We start from the raw sequence: 27834 nt of genomic DNA, 5'->3' as shown, positions 1-27834 counted from the left end.
TAAATTGGTTCAGAGTATAGCTGACAGATTTGTTGGGCTCATGAAGATAGCAGTGCAAGTAAGGATATTAAAGGTCACTCACGATTAGAATGTTGATGGGGATATCAAACATTCACAATTTCTTACTGTATTAAACTATTTGTGTGATCAGTAGGATTATTGATGAACTGGTTATATGACAGAAACTCGTTTCTGATTGGAAATATTGGGGGGGGGAAACAATGTCAACCTAGGACAAATGCCAAATAGAGAAGATCTCTCACCCAGAAGAGCAAGAATCCTACCTAGAAGATTCACCACAAGCAACACAAGGTTTTTTTTACCTGTGGGTTATAACTTCATACAGGTGTTTGACTACACCTCCAAATAGAGAAAAGCAAGAAACCTGCTATCACATGAATATACTTAGTTAATCATCAATAATGTCCAACTTCTATTGTCTTTAGTGAACCAAGAGAGAATCTTCAGGCTTGCAAAGTTCCCAGTGACTTCCTTGGTGACTGATAATATGTGACTTTTCTTGATTCTTTAAGAAGTATAAGTGCTTGCTACATCTCTTGTAACAATCTTTTCACGTATTTGTATCTTGTGTGAATAGATGAGTGGGTGCTGTTGCATTCACATTTCAGGTTGAGAAAATAAACATTTAGGAGGCAATCTTACCAAAAAAATTCTAAATGCCGAATGAGCATGAAAACAGAAGAGATTTAGACCCATTTTTTCAGTGAGAGAAAATTTCAAATCTTATCACATTTAGAAAAAAATGAGGCTAAGTGTGGTTCTCACCAGTAGAGGGAGTGGATGGAGTCTATTCATGGCAGAAAGCTGGCTGCTGACTGCATGAGGGTGCTATTGTGCATGTGCCTGATCTCCCAATGCACCATGTACAATAGTGCACTGGGAGATTCTCACAACCTTGCCCTACCATCAATCCCTGCCTATATTCATTCCCTCCAGTCAATTGCCAGCCTGGCAATCCTTGATGTAGGGTGTGTGACTCCACACCCATCTGGTCCCACCCCTTGGCACTGCAGACTCAGTGCCTCATGCCACCTGGGAAGTCTCAATGGCCTCTGTCCAACCCGTGAAGCCATCACATCTGGTCCCCATTGCTGGGGACCCACTTGTTGTCCTTGCCCATGAGCATCTCCACCAGCAAAGCCATTAAGGCAAGTGAGCCCAGATGATTAATATGAAATTAATATTAAAATCAGCTTGTGCCAATTATGCCAGCAATTCAGTGACAGTTATATTGCTTGAGGTGTGAAACTGGATACGAGCCCCGTTTTTCGCCTTTCTCGCAATCTTACCGGCTTGCCACGTTGATCGACTGGCATGATGAGCCAATAAGATTATCCTCTTATTCTTTCTTTTAATTTGAACCTACGAGAGTGTCTCCTGCCTATTCTTGAAAGTCACACCATTCAGGGGGTTAAAATAGTCCTCTAAAATACATCTTGTTGCGGTCAGTTGAGAGGTAGGACAATGCAGAAATTATCCCACGTCTCTCCTTTGACCTTAACGCGCCTTAAAATGTGAAATTGTGTTGTCAGCTTTTCCACAATTAACTGGAAGTTCGAATTTATTTTTTAAAAGTTATCACTCTCTGTGGAGATCGTTAACAAATGGCTGCTTCTTTGACCCGAAAGTGTTTCGACAAATTCTGAGATCATAGAAAATGCTATATAAGTGCAAAATCATTATTCATTTCACAAAATTAGCAAGCCTCACGTCAATATTTGAAATGAGATAGTAATTTTGCTCACATATAAAGCAGCATTGATATATCGTTTGTAAGTCGGTATCTCGAGCTCTGTGGAACATGGTGGTTCCGGAAATGCCAGGGTTGCGATGTAGGCTTCTAGTCAGTACAAATTGTTAAGATGGTGGGAGAGCAGCCTTTCTTACCTTTGCCATGTTTTACGGAGTGAAACTCAGGCGCTGGTTTGGGTAGAAGTGTTTCTCCAGCACCCTGCCTTGTTATCTGTGGGGGCTGGAACAGTTATGTCAATCACTGAAGGCTGAGACGCATCCTTTTAAAAGCTGCCTGCCTCAGAAAAGCTTCTCATTTCGATCCGGAGATTTTTAATGATCTGGGGCAACTGCTTAACCTTTCTTTTCACCTCTCGGTTGTTTGGTGGCGCCGCTTTTCTTGACTATAGAGAATGTTTTACTCGGATATTTTGCGAGAAAACCGACGCCAGCAAATAGATATCAGAGAGGCTGCCTCTCTCCGCCAGCAGAGGCGGATGAAACAAACTGTTCAGTTCATTCATAAAGACTCGGCGGATCTCCTACCTTTGGATGGACTCAAAAAACTGGGAACCTCCAAAGAAACGGTAAGTGACCATCCAATGTTAAGAAATCACAAGGTAGCCTGGTAACCAGTGAGGCAACATTATTTTGGCTATCGACAGTCATCCTGTATCTGGTAATTTCCGCAATGTATCGATATTATCGAGAAAATTTACGCACTCCATCCGTATTTGGAGTGGCTTAAACAGAAATTTCTCTACATTTGGCAGGGTCGAGGATTCAATCTAATCGTGTGAAGTGCTGGCATATTATTAAACATGGGTCTTCAAGACATCTTAATCTTTAAATTTGTTCTTGTGTTTTCTTTGCTTGAGTTCTGTAAAAAAAAAGTCCCCCTCACCATCGGATTCACCAAATCAACTGCTTCCATTTCACCCACTGATCTTCGGTGGAGAAAATCACTTAGAAAACTGTGAAACATCCAATTCAGCTGCCTTCCACTGTTTGAAAGCGCTATCATTTTAAAGAATTTATTAGGGTATGAGGACCCCTTCATTTGGGATTAAATTCAATACTAGCCGCAGAATTTAAAGCACTAACTGTTTCTATTTTACTTTGTTAATTCTAGAAATACAGTGCTATGTCCCATTGTTCTTTAAATAGAATGACATACTTTGGATAAATTCAGCCGCTGTCCAGTGCTGAATTTGAGAAACAAACATCAGGAGAGTTTTCTAGCGGGCGATCGGTTTACATTGTAGTCAGAAGTTAAAATTATCCCGAATAACTGTTGGAATGGGTCTGATCGGATTTGATCTCATCAAGATACGAGGACATTTAGTGACAGACACCGGACGACAATCTCAGCCTACACTGGAGCACTCACCTGGGAATGTTTTTATAGGGGAAACGTCGAGAATAGTCTTCAGAGCAGGAAAACATACTGACCCCAACATTAATGTACCCTTTAAAATTAAATGGCTCACCCTCTAAGTGTTTGTATCGTGATGACATTTAGAGCTAGATCTCTATATGTATGAATAATGCAAATGAATATATGATCGATGTATAGCGGAACATAGAGAAGTTTTAAATTTTTCTTAAAATGTAAACCCTGATTTCAGAACAAGTTACTGTTTAGAACCTGAAATCTACATATTTGTAAAGCTAAAGACATTTTAATGATTAAGCCACACACACCACACAATTTAAATTCTTTTGACTCTTTTCAACAGGTCACTCCAGTATTAGAATAACGGCAGTTGGGAAGTCGAGTCTAAATAGGTCGGAACACACATACTACGCATCCATTAAAGTTAAAGATAAAATGTATTTATTTATCACAAGTAGGCTTACATTAACACTGCAATGAAGTTACTGTGAAAATCCCCTAGTCGCCACATTCGGGCGCCTGTGTGGGTGCACAGAGGGAGAATTTTAGCACAGCCAATGCACCTAACCATCATGTCTCTCAGACTGTGGGAGGAAACCAGAGCACCCGGTGGAAACCCATGCAGACACAGGGAAAAGTGCAAACTCCACACAGACAGTAACCCAAGCCAGGAATCGAACCCAGGTCCCTGGCACTGTGAGGCAGCAGTGCTAACCATTGTGCCACCATGCTGCCCCATTAGTTACCAACCTCTCCATTTGAATAACTAACTTCTCAGATGCAAACATTCAATGATATGTTGAAGGCCATTTCATGGAAAATGATTTGCCCCAACTTCTCAAACAGAAAGTATTAATAAAGTCAAGAGTATCTTCAACACGAAACCAAGGCAAAAACACTGAACCAAATCAATGTTACCACATTTGGAGATGTGCAAATTTGGATTGGTGTGGAGCTTGGAACACTTGAGCAGAAAGTTGGTTGGAAGGGCAGATCGAGAGCTGATGATCTTCAGGTCCTTAATTTTAATTATAGCTTTCAAGAAATAGGAATATCTATTTTTTAAAATTGAAGACTTAGAGGGATTCTGGTTGAGGTTTTAAACATAACAAAACAATTGGATTTAGCTTGGACGTACAGACTATTTGAAATAGATGGAGATAGTATGATCAGAGATTATGCAGATAAAATGGAAAGGCAAGGAGTTAAGTTATATCTTAGGAAATAGTTATTTTCACATGATCCTCATCTCCTGAATATATGACTAAAACTTTCAGTAGGCAAGCAGTCACTACAGTCCTTTAAATAAAATTATCACTCTTTGCTCATTGCATATTTCTGACAGAATAGGATATTTCCAGATACCCTGTCCTCTGGAGTTAGTTCAGGATGTGATGAATTATGGGTTGCAAGGCTGTAACCTCATCATTGCCTTAGGGAGTTGGAGGAGAATTTTGGAGATCATTTTGTGAATTGACCATAAATTATTTTAGACTTCCCATAAATTGCAGTGAGGGGTTGGTGTGTATAATGCTGCACCAAGTCTGGTTGGGGTGGGCTTAGTCAACCCAATGGTCTTTTACTGCATCATTTTTCAAATGTTCGCAATACAGCTTACGTAGAAAACTGTAAAGTAATATATTTTGATTGAATAGGGAAAGAAAATGTATTTTAAATGTTGAGATATGTAAGTGGACAAGATGAGCATACCTTGGATAGAAACCTCAGTGTACAGAAAGAATTGGTAGTAAAGATGGCAGCACAAAGCAAAAAAGTCCATTTAAAAAACAGATGGAATCTATAATTCATTATCCTGCAGGACGGATTTCAAAGGCAAGGTGCTTAATGAGTCTGTACAAAACTTTTTTCTGGGAGTTGGATTATTATGTGCTGTTTGAGGGATATAATTAAATGAACTAATGGAAATGATGCAGCATAGGCTAGGATATGATTCAAGGATGTGCGGGTTAGGTGCATTGGCTATGATAAATAGTCCTTTAGTGTCCCAGGAAGTGTAGGCTAAATGGATTAACAGGGTAAATATGTGGGGTTAGGGGATAGGGCCAAGGTGGATTGTTGTCGGTGCAGATTCGATGGGCTGAATGTCCTCCTTCTGCACAGTAGGATTTCTATGTTTCTATATTACTAGGGATAAGAAGTTAAAGTTTAGTTATTAGTCACAAGCAAGGTTGACATTAATACTGCGATGAAGTTACTGTGAAATTCTCCTAGTCACCACAGTCTGGCACCTCTTCAGGTCAATGCACCTAACCAACACGTCTTTCAGAATGTGGGAGGAAACCAGACCACCCAGAGGAAGCCCACGCAGATGTAAGGAGAATATGCAAACTCCACACAGATAGTGATCCAAGCCGGGAATCAAACCCGGGTCCCTGGTGCTGTGAAGCACTATGCCACCGTGCCACTTATGAAGATAAATTTGAATAGTTTCTGCTTTTGTCACTAGGCCTGAGAAGGCTAAAGGGTAACCTGATACATGTCTTTGTGGTTTTGAAGCATTGTTATTGTGTCTAGTAATTGATGAGCTGGAATTGGGTACAAATTTAATATAATTACAAAAGAGATTAAGAAAAACATCCTTCAGGGAGGGTGGTTATAATGTGGAATTGTCTGCTGCTAACTATTGTTGAAGTAGACTCTGTAATTATTAGTAAAATAGAATTAAAGTTAATGTTTAAATGTAACATTCTATGAACACATCTCATATTGTTTCTTAAGCATTCAAATCTGGAAATGTTTCCTTACTTGTATGATTTTAATTGATCCAATTTTACAGGTCAGCAGTGAAGGAATAGTGCTCACTGTCAGTTTGCTTACAGCTTTCCACATAATATCTTTGGAATTTAATGCAGAGGCCTGCTCTAATCTGGTGTGACACCTCTACAGGGTATTTTTGCGATGTGCGAACATGAATAGCAATAATGAAACTTTTCAACCAATTAAATTGAAGAACTCTCACTGAAGCAAGTACCCCAAGTTCACTCTGTTCGTGTCTTTCAATGCCTAGTCTATTATGAGGCCTGCTACAGTGCAACCTGTACAAGAGAAGCGTTTCTCTGACAGCAAGCACTGGATTTGCATGCATAGCTGTGTGGAAACCAGAAGTCACTATCTGGTTTTTAATTCATTCATGGGATGTGGATGTTGCTAGTTGTGAATTTATTGCCCATCCATAATTGCCCTTGAACTGAGTGGCTTGCTAGGCCATTTCAGAGTGCATTTAAGAATCAACCACATTTAATTCATAATGAAAGTAAGTGTTGTTACTCTCACTTGATATTAATGCAACGTATGGCCAATATTTACCTAAACATTTTTACTTTATTCCCTCCTTATTCGGCAGAACTGATCATTGGGATTGATACCATTTTAGCTCATGTATTGGTGTTGATTCACTCTAAGTGAAAAAATAGATTGAACTGGCATCTACCACAGCTAAACGTATGAAATTCCCTTTCAATTAGTGCTTAATAATTCTAGATAAATGCTAAGGATGTCAATTCATTGTTGTTGTATGATCTTGTTTTATTTTTAAACATTTTCTTTTTAGCAACCACATAACATTTTACAGCGGCGTTTACTAGAAACCAACTTGTCCAAATTCCAAGCCAACAATCGAGGGACGTGGTCTTCTATTAATTCATTTCCAGTTCAAAACAAAAACTTTCAACAAACTAAACAAGATCTTCACAAAATACCACATGAAGATGACCTGATATTTGTGTGTTGCAAGGTAATTGGTACTTTCTTCCAAAAGACATTTCCAAAATGACTAAAGCCAGTTAACTGTAGATTATCCCATCTGTGTAAATAATTACGTTTCTGTTTAAGTATAAGCCATACGTAAATATAAGCTGACAAACTCCATTAGAGTCATGTTTGAGCTTCTTCTATTGCAGAGTTTATTGATGCATTTTCACGTTTTGATGTAATGGCACCACTGCAGCATTGATCCTAAAGTTAAAGTTTATTTATAAAAAGTTGATTTATTAATCACAAGTAAAGCTTACATTAACACTGCAATAAAGTCACTGTAAAATGCCCCTCGGTGCCTCCTGGTGTATATATTGAAGTTCTAATTTTTTTATTCATTCATGGGACAAGGGTGTCGCTGGCTGGCCAGCATTTATTGCCCATCCGTAGTTGCCCTTGAGAAGGTGGTGGTGAGTTGCCTTCTTGAATTGCTGCAGTCCATATTCTGTGGGTTGATCCACAATGCTGTTAGGGAGGGAATTCCAGGATTTTGACCCAGCAACTGTGAAGGAACGGCGCTATATTTCCGAGTCAGGATGCTGAATAGCTTGGCGGGGAACTTGCAGGTGCTTGCATTCTCATTTATCTGCTGCCCTTGTCCTTCTAGATGGAAGTAGTCGTGGGTTTGGAAAGTGCTGTCTAAGGATCTTTGGTGAATTAAGAACATAAGAACATAAGAAATTGGAGCAGGAGTAGGCCATCTAGCCCTTCGAGCCTGCCCCGCCATTCAATAAGATCATGGCTGATCTGTCGTGGCTCAGTTCCACATTCCCGCCCTCTCCCCATAACCCTTAATCCCCTCACTTATCAAAAACCCATCAACCCGCGTCTTAAAAATACTTAGCGAGGCAGCTTCCACCACTTCAACGGGCAGAGAATTCCAGAGATTCACCACCCTTTGAGTGAAGAAGTTCCTCCTCAACTCCGTTCTAAACCGCCCCACCTTTATCTTGAGGCTGTGCCCCCTAGTCCTACTGTCCTTTCTGAGCGGGAAGAGTCTCTCCACCTCTATCCTATCCATCCCATTCATCATCTTATATGTCTCAATGAGATCTCCCCTCATTCTTCTAAACTCTAACGAGTACAAGCCTAGTTTATTCAGCCTCTCCTCATAGCTCAACCCCCTCAACTCCAGTATCAGCCTAGTAAACCTCCTCTGCACTCCCTCCAAGGCCAAAATATCCTTGCGTAAGTGCAACGACCAAAACTGCACACAGTTCTCCAGCTGCGGCCTCACCAATGCCCTATACAGCTGCAGCAAGACCTCCCTACTTTTATATTCAATCCCCCTCGCTATGAAGGCCAGCACCCCATTAGCCTTCCTGACCACCTGCTGCACCTGCAGGCTGGGTTTTTGCAACTCATGCACAAGGACCCCGAGGTCCCTCTGCACCGTCGCCTGCTGCAGTTTTTCTCCACGTAAGTAATAGCCCTTCCTACCATTATTCCTACCAAAGTGGACCACCTCGCACTTGCCAACATTAAATTCCATTTGCCAGTTCCTGGCCCATTCGTCCAGCCTATCTAGAACCTTCTGCAGACTCTCCATACCCTCCGTGCAATTTGCCGTTCCACCAATCTTGGTGTCATCAGCAAATTTCGACACCATACACTCGGTTCCCTCCTCCAGATCATCTATATAAATGGTAAATAGCTGAGGCCCCAGCACCGACCCCTGGGGCACTCCGCTAGTCACCAACCGCCAATGCAAATAGCACCCATTAACCCCCACTCTCTGCCTCCTATTTGACAACCAATCCTCTATCCACGCTAACACCCTATTCCCAACTCCATGCCCCCTTACCTTCTGCAATAACCTCTTGTGAGGTACCTTGTCAAATGCCTTCTGAAAATCAAGAAAGACCACATCCACCGGCTCTCCTCTATCCACCGCCCTAGACACATCCTCATAGAGCTCCAATAAATTCGTCAGACACGACTTCCCCTTAACGAAACCGTGCTGCGTCTGCTCTATCAAGCAATTCCCCTCAAGATGCCTCGCTATTTCCTCCTTGATGACGGATTCTAACATTTTACCTACAACAGACGTTAAACTAACCAGCCTGTAATTCCCTGCCTTTTGCCTGGCACCCTTCTTAAACAACGGCGTAACATTAGCCATTTTCCAATCTTCCAGCACTTCCCCGGAATCCAGCAACATCTGGAAAATAACCACCAAGGCATCCACTATCACCTCCGCCATTTCTTTCAGAACCCTCGGATGCATTCCATCCGGTTCTGGGGACTTGTCCATAATCAGTCCCTCCAGTCTGTCGAGCACCGCCTCTCTAGTAACAGTAATGTCACTGAGACCCTCCAGTCCTACCACCTTTCCATCGCTAACACCCGGCAAATTATTCACGTCCTCCTCCGTGAAGACCGAAACAAAAAAGTTATTCAAGACCTCAGCCATTTCCCCATCCCCTGCCACTAAGTCCCCCCTCTCATCCTCTAAGGGTCCAACGTTCACCCTAGCCAGCCTCTTCCTTTTTATATATTTATAAAAACTCTTGCTATCCTTTTTTATATTAAGCGCTAGCCCAGCTTCATAGTTTCTCCTGCCCTTCTTTATCAACTTCTTTGTCAATCTTTGTTGACATTTAAATCTCTCCCAATCCTCTTCTCGCCCACTACTCTTAGCAACTCTAAATGCCTCCACTTTTAATTTAACACTTTCCTTCACCTCCTTCGCTATCCATGGCTTATTACCTCTCCTACTGTCCTTTTGCTGCAGTGCATCTTGTAGATAATACACACTGCTGCTACTGAGCATAGGTGGTGGAGGGATTGAATGTTTGTAGATGTGGTGCCAATCATCTGGGCTGCTTTGTCCTGAATGTGTCAAGCTTCTTGAGTGTTGCTGGAGCTGTAGCCATCCAGGAAAGCGGGGAGCACTTCATCACATTCCTGATTTGTGCCTTGTAGATGGTGGATAGGGTCTGGGGAATAAGGAGGCGAGTTATTCGCCACAGTATTCCTAGCCTCTGACCTGCTGTTGTAGCCATTGTGTTTATGTGATGAGTCCAGTTGAGTTTCTGGTCAATGGTAACCTCAAGGATTTTGACAGAGCAGGATTCAGTATGGTTACACCACTGAATGTTAAGGAGTGTGGTTAGAGTGTTCCTTATTAGTAATAGTCTTGCCAGGTATTTGTGTGGCCCGAATGTTATTTGCCACTTGTCAGCCCAAGCCCGGATATTGTCCAAATCTTGTTGCATTTGAACATGGACTGCTTCAGTATCTGAGGAGTCGTGAATGGTGCTGTACGTTGTGCAATCATCAGTGAACATCCCCACTTCTGACCTTATTGTGGAGGGAAGGTCATTGATGGAGCAGCTGAAGATTGTAGGGTCTAGGACGCTACCCTGAGGGACTTCTGCAGCAATGTCATGGAGCTGAGATGACTGACCCTCTACAACTACAACCTATGTACCAGGTCTCCAACCAGTGGAGAGTTTGCCCCCGCTACCTATTGATTCCAGTTTCGCTGGGGTTCCTCGAAACACCTATTTGAAACACCTATTCAGCCAATCCTTACTGTATAAACTATTACATAGATTGTTTTCATGTAAGTTTGATTGTGTCAGTGTAAGTAATCACCACTCCAGGCGGCACAGTGGCATAGTGGTTAGCACTTCTGCCTCACAGTGCCAGGGGCTCGGGTTCAATTCCTGGCTTGGGTCATCATCTGTGTGGAATTTGCACATTCTCCTCGTGTCTGTGTGGGTTTCCTCTGGGTCCTCTGGTTTTCTCCCACATTCTGAAAGACATGCTGGTTAGACGCATTGACCCAAACTTGCGCCAAACTGTGGCGACTAACGGAATTTCACAGTAAATTCATTGCAGTGTTAATGTAAGCCTTACTCGTGACAAATAAATAAACTTTACTTTAGGGCAGGAGAAATTAAGGAAGAAAACTTAAGGAGTAAAAATATATGTGAGTAACAACAGGACAGAATGCATAGTGTTACAATCCTGTGGTGTTTGCATTACAATAAAAATTTCACCTGACCAAAATTTATTTTAATCAAACATGATGCAGATGGATCCAGCACCTTACTGTAAAGGGTTCAACACAACAGATCTATTGTTTAGCAAGATTGTTATAATACATTTAATGCTGTTATTACTCACCAGACTGCTGATTTCTGTTGCAACCCATGTCTGCAAAATACCATTGTAGTTCCACAATTACATGATTTATCAATATATCCTGGAAGGTTCTAAGTCTGTTTTCATCTTTTTAAGTGTGCTGGAATAGAGATGAAAGTACAGATTGACACTGGTTCTCGATATAATCTCATTTCATCTGCCTGTGTGGATAAACTGGGGTAGGTATTGCTGCAGCACTTTATTTAACAATTATTTTGCTTGTATGTTTCTCATCCAATGGCACCACTGATTCAGGTTGCAGCCAAAAAACTGTATGGTTTATTGGACAGAACTGAGATTTTTTTCACATGATGGGATGGGAATAGTTCTAGTGTGAATATACAGACATCACCACAGATGGTTGGAATAATGATATGTTCTGGTTGAAAGCTGACTGGGATTTGTAAATAACTCAAGCAGAAGTACATTCTTCAAAATATATTTAAGGGAGTGATGCTCTCTACGATGTTTCAAAGATAATTTTCCACATTTGCTGATATTGTACAAGATGACATTGTAGAATGTGTGATAAATTTCTGTGGCACAATAACATTTAATCTTTTTAAAAGTTACCAACTCTGGGGGAAATGAATGGAAGCTATCGCAAGATTATATTAAGTGACCAGGATTAATCCATAGGTTATTCTTGGTTTTTCCATGAATTCACTTTATTAGGAAATCAGCATTTCAATCTGACAACTATTTGAATTAATTTAAAGATTAATTAAAATGAAATTTATTGATTAACGTATGGAGTGGGAACCTGCTTTGGGACCAAAAATTATTGCTAGTAGTATAATTTTTTTATTTTAATTTATGTTTTATGTGAATATAGTACACAAACAGTATTCTAATAAAAACAATGGCCAAAGCTCATAAAATAGGATGCAACCAAATTTAATATGAGCAAAAAATAATAAACCAGAAAATAATTATCCAGGTGGTGCAAATCTTAGATGATAGAAAACACAATATTATTTGAAACAAATCATCCACTGTCCATCTGGTTGATCCCAAAGAATTAAAATTTGCCAATCTCTAATTCCCCAAGTGTTTGTCTAATTGTCCTTTAAACCTACCTGCCTCCATTGCCTCAAAAAAATGTTCACTGCTATCTGTGTTGAACAATTTAACCCAAGCAGGTTGTGCATCTTCTGTCTCTAAGCTTGAGGTTGAGTTTGTTAGTTCCAGAGTTTGTCACAGTTAAAGGATTCAATTCTTAGGCTCCCTTAAGAATTTTCAAGAGTGTTTCTTGATGGAGTAAACACCCCCGGTTGTTTAACCTCTGTTTATTGCTCAGTTGCCTTAATATAAGTATCAGCTCAGCTGCAGTTTTCTTCACTGCTTCCAAACAGAAGAAAACATACTTGGAAGTATAGAACTTCAATACTGGTGAGAAGAGGGATATATTACCAAAGCTTCACATCTTGGACTCATCAGAATAAATGCAAGAATGCCAAAATTTCAAGTGATCACAATTTTTACACGGGGGGGCGGGGGGGGGGGGGGAGGGGGCAGGGCAGGGAGCGCAGTGTAGGGGAGGAGAGATTGGTTAGCAAGACTCTGAATGATCAAGGCATTGCTATGGAGAATGCAACAGAGAACTTCGGGTTCCAGACTCATGGACAATTCAAAAAAATGCAATGGTTGAAAATATTCCTTTGTTTGAAGAGAACAGGTCCCTGATTATAAATGTATGCCACTTCCAGCAAGCTTCAATAAGCCACATTATGATCTCCACTCATTACCTTAAATTGTTTATTAGTGTAGCTATTAGTGCACTTTAGCAAGTGCTGACCAATCGTGAATCACTAACAGGAGACATTTTGTTTTGGGCTTTGCAAGGGCAGACTGGTTGAGTATGGTCTGTATTCTGCCGATTATGAACAAACATAGGTTGTTATACAATTTTGTACTTATGTTTGGTATATGTGTGTATGTATAGATACACATATACATATAAAGTATATTATGATATATATATTGTCATAGGTAAAAACATCAGGAGAGGATTGACTGACTGGATCTCTTTACTCTTGCCAAAAGAAGATTGAAGGGGTGACCTAATAGAGGTCTTTAAAATTATGAAATGTTTAGATAAGAGTGGATGTAATGGTATTGTCCTCTGTTGCAAAACTAGAGACTATCAATGTAAGGTAGTCACTAAGAAATCAATAGGGGGTTTAAGAAGAAATTTCTTTATCTGAAGGGTAGTAAGAATGTGGAACTTGCTACCTCAGGTGCTGGTTGAAGCATATTGTATGTATATATTTAAGGGGAAACTATGCAAAAATTTGAGGGAGAAGATCATAGATGGCTGTGCAGGTAGATATATATGAGAAATGATGGGAGGAGGCTCAAGTGGAGCATAAACACTAGCATAGACAGATTAGGCTGAATGATCTTTATTTGTGTCTAATATCCAATGTAAGGCTATGTAAAAACTGAAGAAACATATTGTTTGATTTAATCAGCAAATCTTTGGGTGTATGGCCTACATAACTGACATTGAAATTGATACACATGTTGCTTAATTGTATGGTAACCCTGGCTGGGTCTGGCAAGGGTAGAGTGAGGTTGTTGAGGCCATTGTTGCAGAGAGACCATCCATTGGCCAAAGAATGCACAAAGAGAAGGATCTTCCCACTGAGCATCTAGGGAGGCCAGTGTTTACCTGGTGGTTTCCCCACATGCCAGAAGACCCACCTGCCTCTGGTACCAACGAAAGTGGGAATAGGCCCTTAATTGGCAACTTATGTGATTCAATCGACCCCTGGGCTGACTGTCACTTTCCCTGCTGTTGACAAAATGGCATGGCAGTGGGAAGATGAAGGACACTCCATCTCCCTACCTTTTCTCACCATTTTATGGGCCCATTTCAATTTATTTCAATTATCTTGCACACTTTATCTTACACAACACACACATTTTATCCTACAATATACAGCACAGTATGAAAAGAAGTAAAACAAAAGCAAATTCAGTTATTTCCCTTAAATAAGTTTGGGGATTCTTTGCATAAGACAGATGAGTTTGACATGCCACTATAGCAGATCTCCTAATAGGAATAACTATAAGCAGGAAAAGGGAAGACTATGTATGAGAATTCATGACTAACCATATTGGGTTGCATTGCTCACATTGGCACATTTGAATTTGGAAATGTAACTTGGGGAATCATGAATGATGTTTCACATTTCTGATGGAGATTTTGACAAGAAACAATCACAGTAGCACTGAATTTATGTGTTGAAAGTATGACATTTTTCTGTACTCATCCTCTTGAAACTGATGCACCATAGGCCTCTTTGTTCTGAATATTTTTAATCATGCCCCTCATACAGTTTTTTAAAAAACTGTCCATGGGATGTGGTCATTGCTGGCAGGGTGATTTGTTGCCCATTCCTTGGCAACATTTATGAGTCAACCACATTGTGGTGGGTCTGGAATCACATGTAGGCCAGACTAGGCAAGGATGACAAACTTTCTTCCCTAAAAGCTTGAGTGAGCTATTTTTTTTTCTTCAAATGACAATCAATGCTGGATGGTTACCGTTACTGAGACTAGTTTTGAATTCCAGATCTTCTGGTAAATTGAATTTAAATTTCATCAGCTGCCGTGATGGGATTTGAACCCACCTCATCAGAACACAAGCCTAGGCCTCATGTTTAGTAGCCCAGTGATATTACCTTTTTCACAGTATTATGTAAACATTATCCAATTCCAATCATCAAAATTACTAATTCGAAAGTCAAACCAAAAATACCTTATTTTTGTAGGTTGAAAGAACTTGTGAAAACAGACAAAGGTGAAACTGAAAAAATGGGAACGCCATTTATTTCCAAGGCGAAAGGTCAAATAGAAAATATTGAAATTGCTATAGGACAACTTAATATTAAGTGTTCAGCAGCTGTAGTGGGTAAGTTTTCAAACTTACTAGAATTGTAATTTCTTAAATAATCCCACATTTTCACTGTTTGGTTTTAAATGTACAATGAGTGGATTGTCCTTAATCTTTATAACCTAAGATTCTAGTGGATGTGAGTATTTCGCACAATTGTGCCAACTGAGCTAAAATTAACAATGTAATTTCAAGGTAACTTGAATACTAATAACAGAAATGTTAGATTAAGATTGATATATACTTGCAGGTTGAGTATTCATCCATTCCCTGAATCCACATCTGGCAGCTTAATAAATACAAGTTACAAAAATAAATATATATTCTTGTGGATATTGTAGTATGTAGAGCTTAAGCTGGTCTGTAGTATTCCAGGAGCTTGTTGGCAATTGACAAGACAACCAGGTTCACTGGGGACCTTGAAGGTGGAAATGTGGTCCAATTTCAATTTTTTCCAGATAAACCTGAGCTAGCATTACTTTGTGCCAGGCAGGCTGAACTAAGTTTCGTACTGCTGTATGCAAGTAAGTTTCATCATTTTAGCTGATAAAATTTCACTAAAGCCCTTAGCTATACTTGGGAGTCATTAAGCTTGGCTATATTCTCTGAGCTGAGGCAGATTGGACCTGAACACTTAATAAACAAACAGAACCTACTTATGTGGATTTCTCATTAAATCCTAAGGGGATTCAGCTATCTCAAATATCAGTCAAGCAAGGAAAGTGTAAAATAAATGAATATTAAAGGAACAAAGCTGCACCTTCTGCTTCGGCTGAACTTGATGAATTCACGTTTCCCTATAGGGTCAGTAGTGTAGTACAGAACCATTTAAACCAAGAAATGCTCAGTGTCTATTCATGGTTTCTATAAAAGTAACTTATTGTAACGACTTTAAGTGACTATGTTGCAATTGATTTGAATGTTGCAGCTGGGGTAGGGAGTGGAATTGGCAAATGTTTCTGCTGTTGATCACTGACACCTACTGGCAATGTTTACATGTGAATGCTAGTTAGGGGAAGTAGGGATTGAAAAATGATGATCTGTAAGTGACTTGTCTCACAAGTGAAAAATGTGAGGTATTGGATGGCCACCAGCGTTCACAAAAGAACAGTGAGATAGGGAGGAAAATATTGTAATCAATGCTTTCTTTTAACTGTCTTTAGTGCTGAAACATACTATAGAAATCACCTGTCATGCCTAGATGTAAACAGACGACGAATTCGTTTAATGCAAATTATTGCTTCAATTTAAATGCTAAAATTTTTAAAGTGTAGAAATCTACCCTCCTTGCTTGTACTAAGCAGTAGCAATTTTCAGTTTATGAAGACAGTCAGCATATGATACTATTGCAGAAGTTGTTGATACTAGGAATACTCAACCAATTATTTTGATGTTGCTCTAAGGCCTTTCACATTCAATTATTTTCCTCCTTGACAGATGATGATGATGAAAAAACTCTTTCCCTAGGGCTTCAGACACTGAGGTCTTTGAAGGTAAAATGTCACAAATCATTACCTTACATATTTGGAAGAGACATTTTGTGCAGGATTTTCCCATGGGCTTTAGGACACTGCTATTTGGGCTAAATGGGGTTTCCAAGCCCATATCTGCTGGTAGGTGGAGTTATTTACCTGAAGGCATGGGCTGAAGTCTCAGCAGCCCTAACACAACAGTAGACTCCTCTAAGGCAGGTCAGAAATCAAGAAGGGTGTATCTTTGGAGGGAAAGTTTTAAACAAAGCTCAGAATTTTCCTGATACTGAGATAAGTGGGGGAGGTGGGGGAGCTATGAAATAGTAGGGAGCCATGTCATGCATTGAGATGGCTCTGTGATATATTCTTACTGTAAAGATCATTATCCAAAGCTGGGCCAGGATGTAGATTAGTTGCCTGCTGAATGGATACAGACAGTCAATTAAATAATTAAGGCCCCAATTAGGGGTGATTTAGAGGGCCCATCAGCATTTTGCCAGCAGTACAATTTCCCCTGCCTGTTGGAGACAGTATCATCTCAATGGTAGCGCCAAGCTGTGGTGCCATCAGGGCTGAAGGTTCAAAACCCCACTGATGGGGCCACAGAAGGAAAGCCCCCAACAAAACCCCTAAATTTGATTAGGCTTACACATCTGAGGGCATCTCCATTTTGAGATGCCCTGGCATTCTCAAAACTGCCTTAGCAGAGTCTATTACTCTTGGTGAAGCTGCTGAGACTATAGAGCCTATAGTTCTGATAGCCTCCCAAAGTGCTGCAGGGACACAACTTCCATTAAGCTGAAGGTGCTGTATCTGTTGGAAAACTATGCTTTGTCAGCAAAATGCCAGAGGGCCCTCCAGATTGCCATTAATTGGGGCCTGAAACATCTGCCCTTTGTGTCCTATTTTCACCTTCAGTAACATCTATTCTATTTCACCCTTAGTGCATCATTGACATGGAAAAGCAATATTTAATTATTGGAGAGAAGGAAAAAGAGGAGATTCCTTTTCTAAGTATTGACGACATTGAAGATTGGTAAGTGCAATGAAAGTGGTTTGCATCCAATACTTGTTTGCATTAATGTGCATGTTGAAGAAGAATAAGTTGATTTTAAGCTCCTACCGTAGCAGAGGTGGTGCAGGTTCTCTGACTCAGGGAAAGATTTCATCCAGCTTATGTTACAAAGTAATGTACCATTAGCAGGTGGCTCTGACCATTTGTTCTTCCTGCTGGCAAGACTGCCCTCTTCATCCCACTAATGGTTTCACTAACAGAAGGAAAGAAGCTAACTATGACTGGCAGGAAAGCAGTATGTTGTACCCTGCAAATAATAATATGAAATGACACATGTGGATAGGCTGCAGAAAAATGTGCTAAAAATGGGAAGGTGCCCTCTAATGTGCTTATTATAAGAAACATACAAGAACAACATTTCTGATGCAGAAAAGAGCACATCTGCTTTCTTATCGGAAGCGAGTGTGCTAACCACAGAAAGAGCACTTGTAGGTGTGCTTGGTGTGAAATATCACTGTCAGAAACATTTGCGTGAATCCAGAAATAGACTAGATTTCATTATTTATTACTGCCCTAATTTGAAGTACTTACTGTTTGTTCTTTGAACTAATGAAATAATTATTGTCTTTCTAACTCCAGATTGCCATAGAGTACAGATGGAAACTGATGCTGAACTGAGTGGCAAAGTTGAACAGTCAATTGCAAAGATGTGCTTCAGTAGTTAGTGTGCAAATATGACCAAACATACAGTGCACTTCTTCTCTAGCTCCATTCTATTCAGCTTTCTTCTTCTGTAGTGCAACTATCCAGACATAATACTTCAGCTGCTGAATTTCCTAAGTAATTAGTTTATCATATGGGTATAATTTTGATTTGGTATTTGCTTAAAGGGTATAACAACATTTATTACATAAAATATATTTTCCAGTGCTTTGTGTGAAATGTTAGATTTAATTTGTTTCTTCAAAATAATATTAACATTCTGTTCTATTTATTCACCTGTGCACTGTGTGAAAGTGAAAGATTAACTTTACTAGTCCTACTTGACCTGAGATTCTGGTGTTCTTTTTCAATGCGGTCAGATCTGCTGAAGTCTCCAACTTTAAATCTTATGTTTATGTATTTGAGGCATTTGATAGGTTGTGAACAATTTTACATTTATACGTTTTGTGAGGTCTTAAGACACTTGTTAAGAGATAAGCATCATCCAGGATACATGTGAAAACTACATTTTTGTGAAGTTCCATGCCTTAAACATTGAGAAGTCTTTACTGCTTTCAAAATAAGGCCTTTTTTTCTTGCGTGAGCTATACAAATTCATTATCTATACTTGCTAAATGTTGAATCTTATGAAGTATGTACAGATTCACAGAAAAATTGTTGGCATAAAATAATATGACAATCAAGCTTTACATTTTGTTTTTAGAGAAGTATTCATGCAATCCCTTAAAGAGTCAGGTGATGCATATTTTGGGGGCCTATTCAATTATTCTACATGAATAATGCACACATAATGGATTTGGCAGACTGATGTACATGGATAGTTAAACTGTTAGTAGTCATCTGTTAACTTTGGCTGCCATTAATAATCTCTAACACCAACTATGAATTTAGATTGGCTCATAACTGGAGCAGTGCATTAGCACATTTCGTTGGTATGCAAAGTACAGTAACGTGAAGGGAGGGGAAAATGTGAGCAATTCAACACAATTTTCTGATCTTTAGTTGTCTGAGGAAGTCCTGAGAGAAGGAGGCACTTCCTAATAGAGTGCAAAATACGGTGGATGAAACATTATCAACCAATCTTGTTCTAATATCAGTCTAAAACTGCCATTAACAAAGTAAGCTACCCACCTGCCCATCCTCTGAATTAAAGCAAGTTGAGCAGCATTGGAAAGAATGACAAACAGACAAAAAATAAAACCACTGAGCAACAAAAGGATGCCTACTCCTAAACAACTCTCATCAGTGCCAGGTAGGAGCTTATTATGAATGAAGGAAGCAGGAGAATGTGTGGAGCATGAAGCAAAGTGCATACTTTAAAAAATATTAAATTTTGATTCCCTGTGACTAACATTTTCTTACTGAAATTCTTTGGGTCTTTTTAGTGTGTTTGTAAGTGGGAATATGGAAAGATTAGAGTGACTTTGCAATCAAAATGAGTGGTATGCTACTAACCAAATTATATTTAGTGGTTGTGGTGTTTGAAAATGCTAAACACAATACATTCATAGTAGGTTTAGAACTCTGTTCAAATATCAAATTTATTTTATAAATCTGTACTGTGTGGAGGATTTGCTCTAGATGCTAACATTCTGACCAAATCCTGATTTTAAAAAAGAGCAGCATGTCAGCTCAATACTCCAGTGAAATATAATGCAAGTTAAGCTAGTAAAGTGATCAGAATTTATGTCACCTATGACACCTTATGTCTTAGCTTTCTGTAAAGATGCACGCTCGCAGGAACACAACAGGTATTTATTAAAATGGGAAAAACTGTACAGAAGCCAACAGCCCCCCAGCTTCCCAGAAGCAGCCCACTGGCTGCTGTAGTCCCTACATGTCTTCAACCTAAAATAGGACTCCAGCCTAGGGTGATTACCACTCTCTATCCCAATTGATCTCTCAAGCTAGGTGACTTCTTCTGCTCTGCAGCCCTCCCCCTTTAACTTTTTTATACAATCTTCAATAATCAATTTACTCAAGCCCAAATTCTAACTCAGCAAGTTGGAGAATTATAAATCAAGTCTTTGAGGATTTTTTCTATTTTTTGTAGAACGGTGTATTTCTGTATTCTGAGATGCTTCCAGCTGATTAACTTTAACAGGAACTGCAAGTAACAGGTACTTCTTCTGGCACAGGCAGTTCATTACCACTTGCTTACAGGGAGACATCAGTTACGTCTATAACAGGTCGATCAGGTACTTGGGTGCTTACAGATTCAAAAACATTGCTTGACAGCAACACTGACTGCTGGAGCGTCTCTACTCCTCAAGTGATCCTTACGTTTGTGAACAATACGTCTTTCCAAGTCTACTGGGTATGACAGGTTCAGTGATAAGATCTTGAGGCTTGTGTCTTCAAACAAACACTTTTATTGATAAGATTTAACTCTGTACAGTTCCAAATGCTGGGCAGAATTTTATGAGATTTTTTTTCTGTGTCCAACTAGTGTGAAAATGGTAAAGTTCCTGATCTGATTTTTGGCCGAGTGTTCACACACAATCTTATACACTGTCATTGAAAATATGGGCTAGACTGTTTCTAGCCACTAGAGGCAGTGGGTAGAGCTTATTTCACGAGACAGTCTGCATCTCAGTTCACAGCAACAAACTGCACACGCGCATAAAAAAGCAGAATAAGAAGCTGACAGAACCCCATCCCACCTCCAGGCCAGATACAGCTTCCCTCTACCCCTCACGGACATTGGGGATCCCCCAACATTACTGAGCACCTTCCTGCCCAGCCTCTCCCCACCCCCAGATCCCCTTGCACATGGCCCTCTCAACACTCCCTGGCTCCAATTGCTGAATGACATGACCCTCTCTCTCTCTCTCCCCTGCCCCTGATCATCAGAGGCACAAATCTCCTCCCACCCCCATTTTAATGGGCACATGAATTGCCCAAACTATCTGCAGCTGATCACCCTAATAAGGGAAAGTTCTATTAAAAACCCTGAGACAGACAGACAGGCAGGCAGTGCAGGAAGAAATGGGCTCCAGGAAGCCAGCTCCCTGATTTTTGAATGCAGATCTTGCCAGGTTGCTGGAGGCAGTGGAGGCAAGGTCCAGGCCCTCCAGGAGGCAATCGCCAAGGGCATTGCAGGCCATGGTGTGTGACAGCTGGCCATCTCCACCTCCTATGTACATCCTTCGTGGCACTAAGATGGCACAGTGAAGGGCAACGCGAGTTAGATAGAATATTTAGGCACTTTAAAGTCTCAGTTTCACATTTTTATATTATCACTTATTTTGAAGGCACTTTTATTGGCACCAGTAAATGATTTTTCACCCCAGACATGTGACCAAATTGTCTCTGATTAGCCTCTATCAGGAATGTATTTGCCCCGATGGTCACCGGAGGGACTCTGCATGTTGATGTCAGTGGGGGAGTGCCCTACTACTGTGAAAATCAAGGCATTCAAATTCACTGGCTACAACGGATAGCGTGCATTGGCAGTGACTTACATTATCTGCCATGACATCCCCAGAACCCAGGAGAGGCACATGTGTCAATAATAAGCCCCCTGTGACCAAAGTGGTTGGTGGTCAGGGTCTCTCTTGACACCCTCACATTGCTGATCCTTGCTTCCACCATCCATCCAGCATCTGGGTGGTATTGCTCATTGGCACCCTCCTCCTTTGGCTGGTCAGCCTCCATGTTCTCCTTCTCCAAAAGATTTCCTCACTGCTGCACCAGTTTCTGCAGGGCACAGAACACCACCACAATGTGGAATGATATCAGGGGATTATATTGGAGACACCCGTCAGAGTGGTCCAGACACCTGAACCACATTTTGAGAAGCCCTATGCACTGTTCCATTATTGAGTGGGTGGCAATGTGGGCTTCATTATACTGGGTCTCTGCCTTAGTCTCACATCTCCGCACAGGTGTCATCAGCTAGGTCCAAAGTGGGTACCCCATGGCCCCACAAGCCATCTCTGCACCCTGGACTTCTCCTCAAAGGCCTCCAAGATATCCAAACTCTTCAATATGAAGCTGATATGCATGCAGCCAGGGTGTTTGGCACAGATGTGCTTGATATTCAGGAGATGGTCACACATGAACTGCACATTTATTGAGTGGAAGCCCTTTCTGTTTATGAATCCTCCTGGATTCTTCACCAGGGCTTTCAGAGTGACCTGGGTGTAGTTTATAGCCTCGTGCACATTTGGCACCCCTGTGATGACCACGAATCCTGTAGCCCAGGCTTTCTGCTAGGCCTGGTCCAGGTCAAATTTAAGTACTAGCCAGCCCTGGCATACAGGGAATCCGTGATCTCCTTCACACACTTGTGGACGGATGATTGGGATATGCCACAAAGGTCTCATATGTCACATATAAGATGATGAATGGGATGGATAGGATAGAGGTGGAGAGGCTCTTCCCGCTCAGAAAGGACAGTAGGACTAGAGGGCACAGCCTCAAGATAAAGGGGGGGGCGGTTTAGAACGGAGTTGAGGAGGAACTTCTTCACTCAAAGAGTGGTGCATCTCTGGAATTCTCCGCCCGTTGAAGTGGTGGAGGCTGCCTCGCTAAATATTTTTAAGACGCGGGTTGATAGGTTTTTGATAGGCAAGGGGATTAAGGGTTATGGGGAGAGGGCGGGAATGTGGAACTGAGACACGACAGATCAGCCATGATCTTATTGAATGGCGGGGCAGGCTTGAGGGGCTAGATGGCCTACTCCTGCTCCTATTTCTTATGTTCTTATGTTCTTATGTCTCTACTGGCGGTCTGGAAGGACCCAGTAGCATAAAAGTTTAAGGCAGCCATCACTTTCACAGCCACCGAGAATGGGTGCCCCCCTGTGCCCTGAGGTGCCAAGGCCTACAACAGATGGCACAAGTGTTGCACCATCTTCTTTCGGAGCCGGAGACATTGGCGGCATGCAATGTTTGACAGTTGTTCAAAGCACACACACGTGCAGAACTGTTGGGATCTCTGCTCCCTCCTTCTCCTTCCTTCTCTTCTCCGGGAGAGCGGTGGTGATGCCTTGTCTCCAGTGGTTGGAGACAACCACTACTCCCACAAGTGGTAAGGCTTACACCTCCCGTGCCTACAATTCATCCTCCTGCTCCTCAGCTCCAGCAGTAACCAAAAGTTCAGCAAGATCAATGGGTTGCGCTGCAAAAGCCACCTCATCAATCTGGTGGGGGTGGTGAGACAGATAGAGAGGTTAAAGAACTCTTCTTGGCCCCAACTGGCTCCCAGCAACATACACTCCCCATACCCCCCGCCACAGACTCCAGCAACACACACTCCCCATAACCCCCTCCACAGCAACACACGCTCCCCAAAACCACCCACCCCCCCCACAGCACTCCAGCAACACACACCCCCTACATTCCTCCACAGCCCCCAGCAACACACACAACCACATTCCCGCCCCCCACAGCTCTCCAGAATGGCAACACAGCCCTGCCCCCATTCCCCTCCAATTCACAAATATATACCCAGAATCTTGCAGTAGTGGCCCCAGAAAGTGCTGCTTGACAAGTCCTGAGGCTGCAGCACTGTCACTTCAGAGAGTTTCTAACCTATCTCTGACCAGAAACAGTGCTTGCTGCTGCCAGCACTAGGATCCAGAGTCAGTGCTAATATCCAAGATCAGTGCTTGGACCCAGATCCATGCTGAGAGTCCAAAGTCAGACCCATGAGTGCCTCCAGCCTCCAGCCTCCAGCCAAAACAGAAACCTTCCTCATCACTCTCCCTCACTATTCCAGTGCCTGAAACTGACTTTTATACTTGATGTGTTTCCCTAACCTGATCCAGTTGCAGGAAACAATGTCATTAAGGCAGGTAAGCTGGGGCAATTGGGATTGAAGCTCATTGTGATGAATGCAGAAAAATGCAAATTGACATTTTGCCTGTTTTCAGGTCGAGATGATGTTTCATCAAAACTGAATAAAGATAAATGTAACTGAATAAAAGATAAAATTTAATGAAGGTGAAGGGCCAAGAATATTTCCTGTTTTGTTTATGGAGATGTATTGTGTCATCAGTTTGCAAAAGCTATTGGGTCCATTGTTTATTAATAAGATTTATATAAGATGTGTGATATTTTAGTTCACTTTGGCTGTAACTAATTTGCACCCTAGCTTAAAATCCAATATCTTGACAGAAAGTCTGGAACTTATTTATGATCTGATTATATAATATTTTTGGCTTCTGGCTATACCAAATGTGCTATTGCATTATCATTCCAATTTGTTCTTTTTAGGGTTAAATCCTAAAAAAACATGTCCTCAAAATGCCAGGTAGTGTTTTAAGTTAGGTCTGTAAGTGCCTCATTTTAGAGAAGCAAGACAATACATTAACATATACATTCAATCTCCTATTGTGCAATTGAGAGCCTTATTTAAATTTAACCATCACCAACCTGATCTCCTCATGCTTAGAAAATACAATAATAAAAGGGAGGCAGGAGCTGCTGGGTCTAGAAGGTTAAATGCTTTTAATAGCTCTCTTTATGGACCAAGAGGAGGAGAAATGCATTCCAGCTCTTCATCAGATTCTACCATTAAATTTAGCAAGTATTCTGCATCCTCGGCCTTGCCAAGTTCTTCAGTGCTTTCAGCCTCCCCCACTCCCTCTCAAACTGCCATGAATGCTGGTGCTTTGATGTATTGTCATTAACACCACTTCATCTGTTTTAAACTAGTCAGTATAGAAACTATTGCTGGATGTCCAATATGTGTTTCAAGCTCATTTACAATATAAGCTAACCATCTGCGAGTGCACTTGTCAATTACAAAAATATTGCTTACAATATATTAAATGTAAGGCTACGTCGTGCATATGCAAGTTGGAAGCTTTATCAGTTTAATGTTCCCAAGTTGCCTCCAGTCATGATATAGAAGTAAATCAAATCTATAGGGGATTCCAAAGTAATAAAGAGACTGGCAATGATCCACAGACACAGAGAAAATCCATAATTTTTGGCCTTTCTATGCATCATGCAAGAGTTTTACTTTATTTCTAATAATGGGAAAATAGAGAAAAAGACTAAAGTGCCTGCTATAAGTTGTGGGTACTGTACTGACTTCTGATGGTGTGGAGCTGAAAAAGGAGCCAGTATTAAAACTAATATAAACTCTTAATAAGCAGATCTGAATTTTTCCAAACTGGAGATTTTCAGTTTTGGCCACTTTGCTTAGTAATAGTTGTCAATAAGGAAACTCATAGGGGTACAAGGTTCAGTGATAGCTTTTTCTTTATTTTACTTCTGACATCAAATAAGAATATAGAATTCATAGAAGTTGCATTATTCATTAGATTTTTTCTGGTAAATAAAAATTTGTACAAGAGAATCCCCTAGAATCTAAGTAGAACATCATGCACTATAATATTGAGACTAATGTACTTTCAGACTCATTAGTGCCAGTCTTTTCAATGTTGACCTTTTTTACTTGTAACAAAACAAAGTATTTTGTGGGTTTTTTTTGTATCTGAAATAGTTCTGTGAATTTTAGATGGAGAGAGGCCTCCTTTGTATGTTAACTGTACTCTGAAAGCAACAATTCATGCATGTTTCGATAATTCAATAAGATCTTGTAAACAGTTCTGTTTGAACTTTTTTAATGTTTCTATGTTTTTAGCTCTGATTAGTATATTACATTATTGTTTATGTTGATTAAAATTATTTTACAATAGGATCATGAGTGGTTTTTCATTCATTTTAGGAAAATATGTTTTATCAGTATTTTTCTTTCATTTATTTATCAATATAGAAACCACAATTTGATCATTTTATTTAGGCCTTGCTATCTAATTTTGAGTGCACAAAATTAAAACATATGTTACAATGTTGACTGTTTTTTTTGTGGGGGGGGAAATTTAAACTAATAGATGGTGGGGACGGCTTAAAATCTTAAAATTCAGATTTTAACCCAAACCTGCCTCCTAGGTACGAAACAGGAAATTTGAGACAGTAAATTTGGTTCCAGCACCACTTGTCTTTGTAGGATCCTCAAGCACTTTCATTACAACTGCAAGTTTTTTTTTCCATCAGTGCTATAGTTGTGGTATAAAACTGATCAGTGCACCAGCTGACTGCAGACTGAAACAGAATGATAGCTTCTCAGCCTTTTGGCTAAGATCACCAGCAGGAACAAGTCTGAGATCAGGTGTAATGCTTGCTCTTGTCAGCTTGGATCCAGTAGCTGGGACCTTGTCGCTTCATCTGCCCCAATTCCAGGCAGCCAAGGCTTGCATAACAGAATTCTCCATTGGCCTCGAGCAAGATTTTATGAGCCTCGCCTGAGTGAGGTCGTAAAATTCCGACTGTCTTTCATGTGGTGGCTTTGAGTTGGATTCTATTTGAATTTGAATTGGTTTTTGGAGCAAGCAAGGAAATGAATTAAGGGCTTGCCCAGTCCAGGTTACATTGGCTTTGTAACTTTGAGAAAGGAATAAAAGATTTTTAAAAGATAATGCCTGAAGCAGTCATTTTAAATGCTTACTTTCAAATGAGGCATGTTGGCATTAGTGTCAAGACAAAAACTGTCTTGTGTCAATGCTACAAATGTTGTAGCATGAATACAGCCTAAGAGGATGGTGCAGTAAAAACACCTGCACACTCATTGGGTACTCCAGGCTTGATCCTGCCCTTATTCAACATAAATGAAATGAACATATCGGGTGGGATTTTATGGCTGGCTCAAACCAAGACCAGAAAACTCCACCCGAGGTCAACGGACATTTCCATTGTCCTTCCCTTGCTCGATCTGAGTCTGTGGCAGGCGGGGTGATAGAATTCCAGTGACATTGTGTATGGGTCCACTTTTAGCAAAATATTCATGGGGTGTTAAACAAAATGCAGTAATAGAACATAGAATCTCTACAGTACAGAGGCCATTCGGCCCATCGTGTCTGCACAGAACGCACTCCCACCCAGGCCCTATCCCCATAAACCAGACATTTACTCTCCTGGTTCCCCTGACACTAAGGGGCAATTTAGCATGACCAATCCACTTAACCTGCACATCTTTGGACTGTGGGAGGAAATTGGAGCACCCATAGGGAATCCACGCAAACATGAGGAGAACGTGCAAACTCTGCACAGACAATGACCCAAGCCAGGAATTGAACCCGGATCCCTGGTGCTGTGAGGCAGCAGTGCTTACCACTGTGCCACCCTGCCGCCCATAATCCAATACTAATATTCTTTGACACTGTATAAAAAGAACTTGCATTCAAAATGCACCTATTACAACAAAAGTCCATTCCAAAATGACTGCCAGCCACTGAAGTACAGGCCAGAATTCTCTGGCTGTTCTTGCAGGCAGGTTTCTCTGGTCCCGCTGGCAGTGCACCCCCATCCATGGGTTTCCCTGCAGCATGGGTGACGTCAATGGGAATGCCCATTGACAGTGGCAGGACCAGAGAATCCTGCAAATTGCAAACAATGTGCCACCTCCCACTGGTGGGAAACACATGACTCGAAGGCTGGAGAGTCTCGCCCATAGTCACAGATCAAATGTATGAAATGTGGACCAAATTGCACACATCAAGCTCCCAGAAACAGTATGTAGATGAAAGACCAGATTATTTGTTTTAGTAATATTGGTTGAAGGATAAACATTAGCTAGAGCACCAGGCTTGGGGAAGGGGGGAGAGTTAGGAGTAGCGTACAGGTCAGGGAAAATC

At 40.9% G+C, this 27834-nt stretch overlaps 1 protein-coding gene across 1 annotated transcript; it reads left to right on the top strand.

Moving 5' to 3' along the window:
- Positions 1-2165: 2165 nt before the first annotated feature.
- Positions 2166-19746, top strand: LOC145344446 (nuclear receptor-interacting protein 3-like). Its single transcript, XM_080191582.1, has 7 exons — positions 2166-2339; positions 6720-6902; positions 11171-11253; positions 14854-14993; positions 16413-16468; positions 17392-17483; positions 18102-19746. Coding segments are annotated over exons 1-7 (729 nt in total). The 3' UTR covers positions 18103-19746.
- Positions 19747-27834: the final 8088 nt, after the last annotated feature.

The sequence above is a fragment of the Carcharhinus amblyrhynchos genome, chromosome 6, assembly GCF_965287045.1.
Source record: "Carcharhinus amblyrhynchos chromosome 6, sCarAmb.v2.hapA, whole genome shotgun sequence".
NCBI classification, from domain to species: domain Eukaryota; kingdom Metazoa; phylum Chordata; class Chondrichthyes; order Carcharhiniformes; family Carcharhinidae; genus Carcharhinus; species Carcharhinus amblyrhynchos.
Note: the sequence above shows the minus strand (reverse complement) of the source record. Positions and strands in the feature narration are given on the sequence as shown.

What these genes read in the sequence shown, in the direction of transcription:
- LOC145344446 (XM_080191582.1), top strand. Translation starts at nt 2,166, where the DNA reads ATGTTTTACTCGGATATTTTGCGAGAAAACCGACGCCAGCAAATAGAT. An exon ending in GCCTGTGTGGATAAACTGGG is followed by an intron (nt 11,254 to 14,853) that starts GTAGGTATTGCT and finishes TTATTTTTGTAG; the next exon opens with GTTGAAAGAACTTGTGAAAA. An exon ending in AGACACTGAGGTCTTTGAAG is followed by an intron (nt 16,469 to 17,391) that starts GTAAAATGTCAC and finishes TTTCACCCTTAG; the next exon opens with TGCATCATTGACATGGAAAA.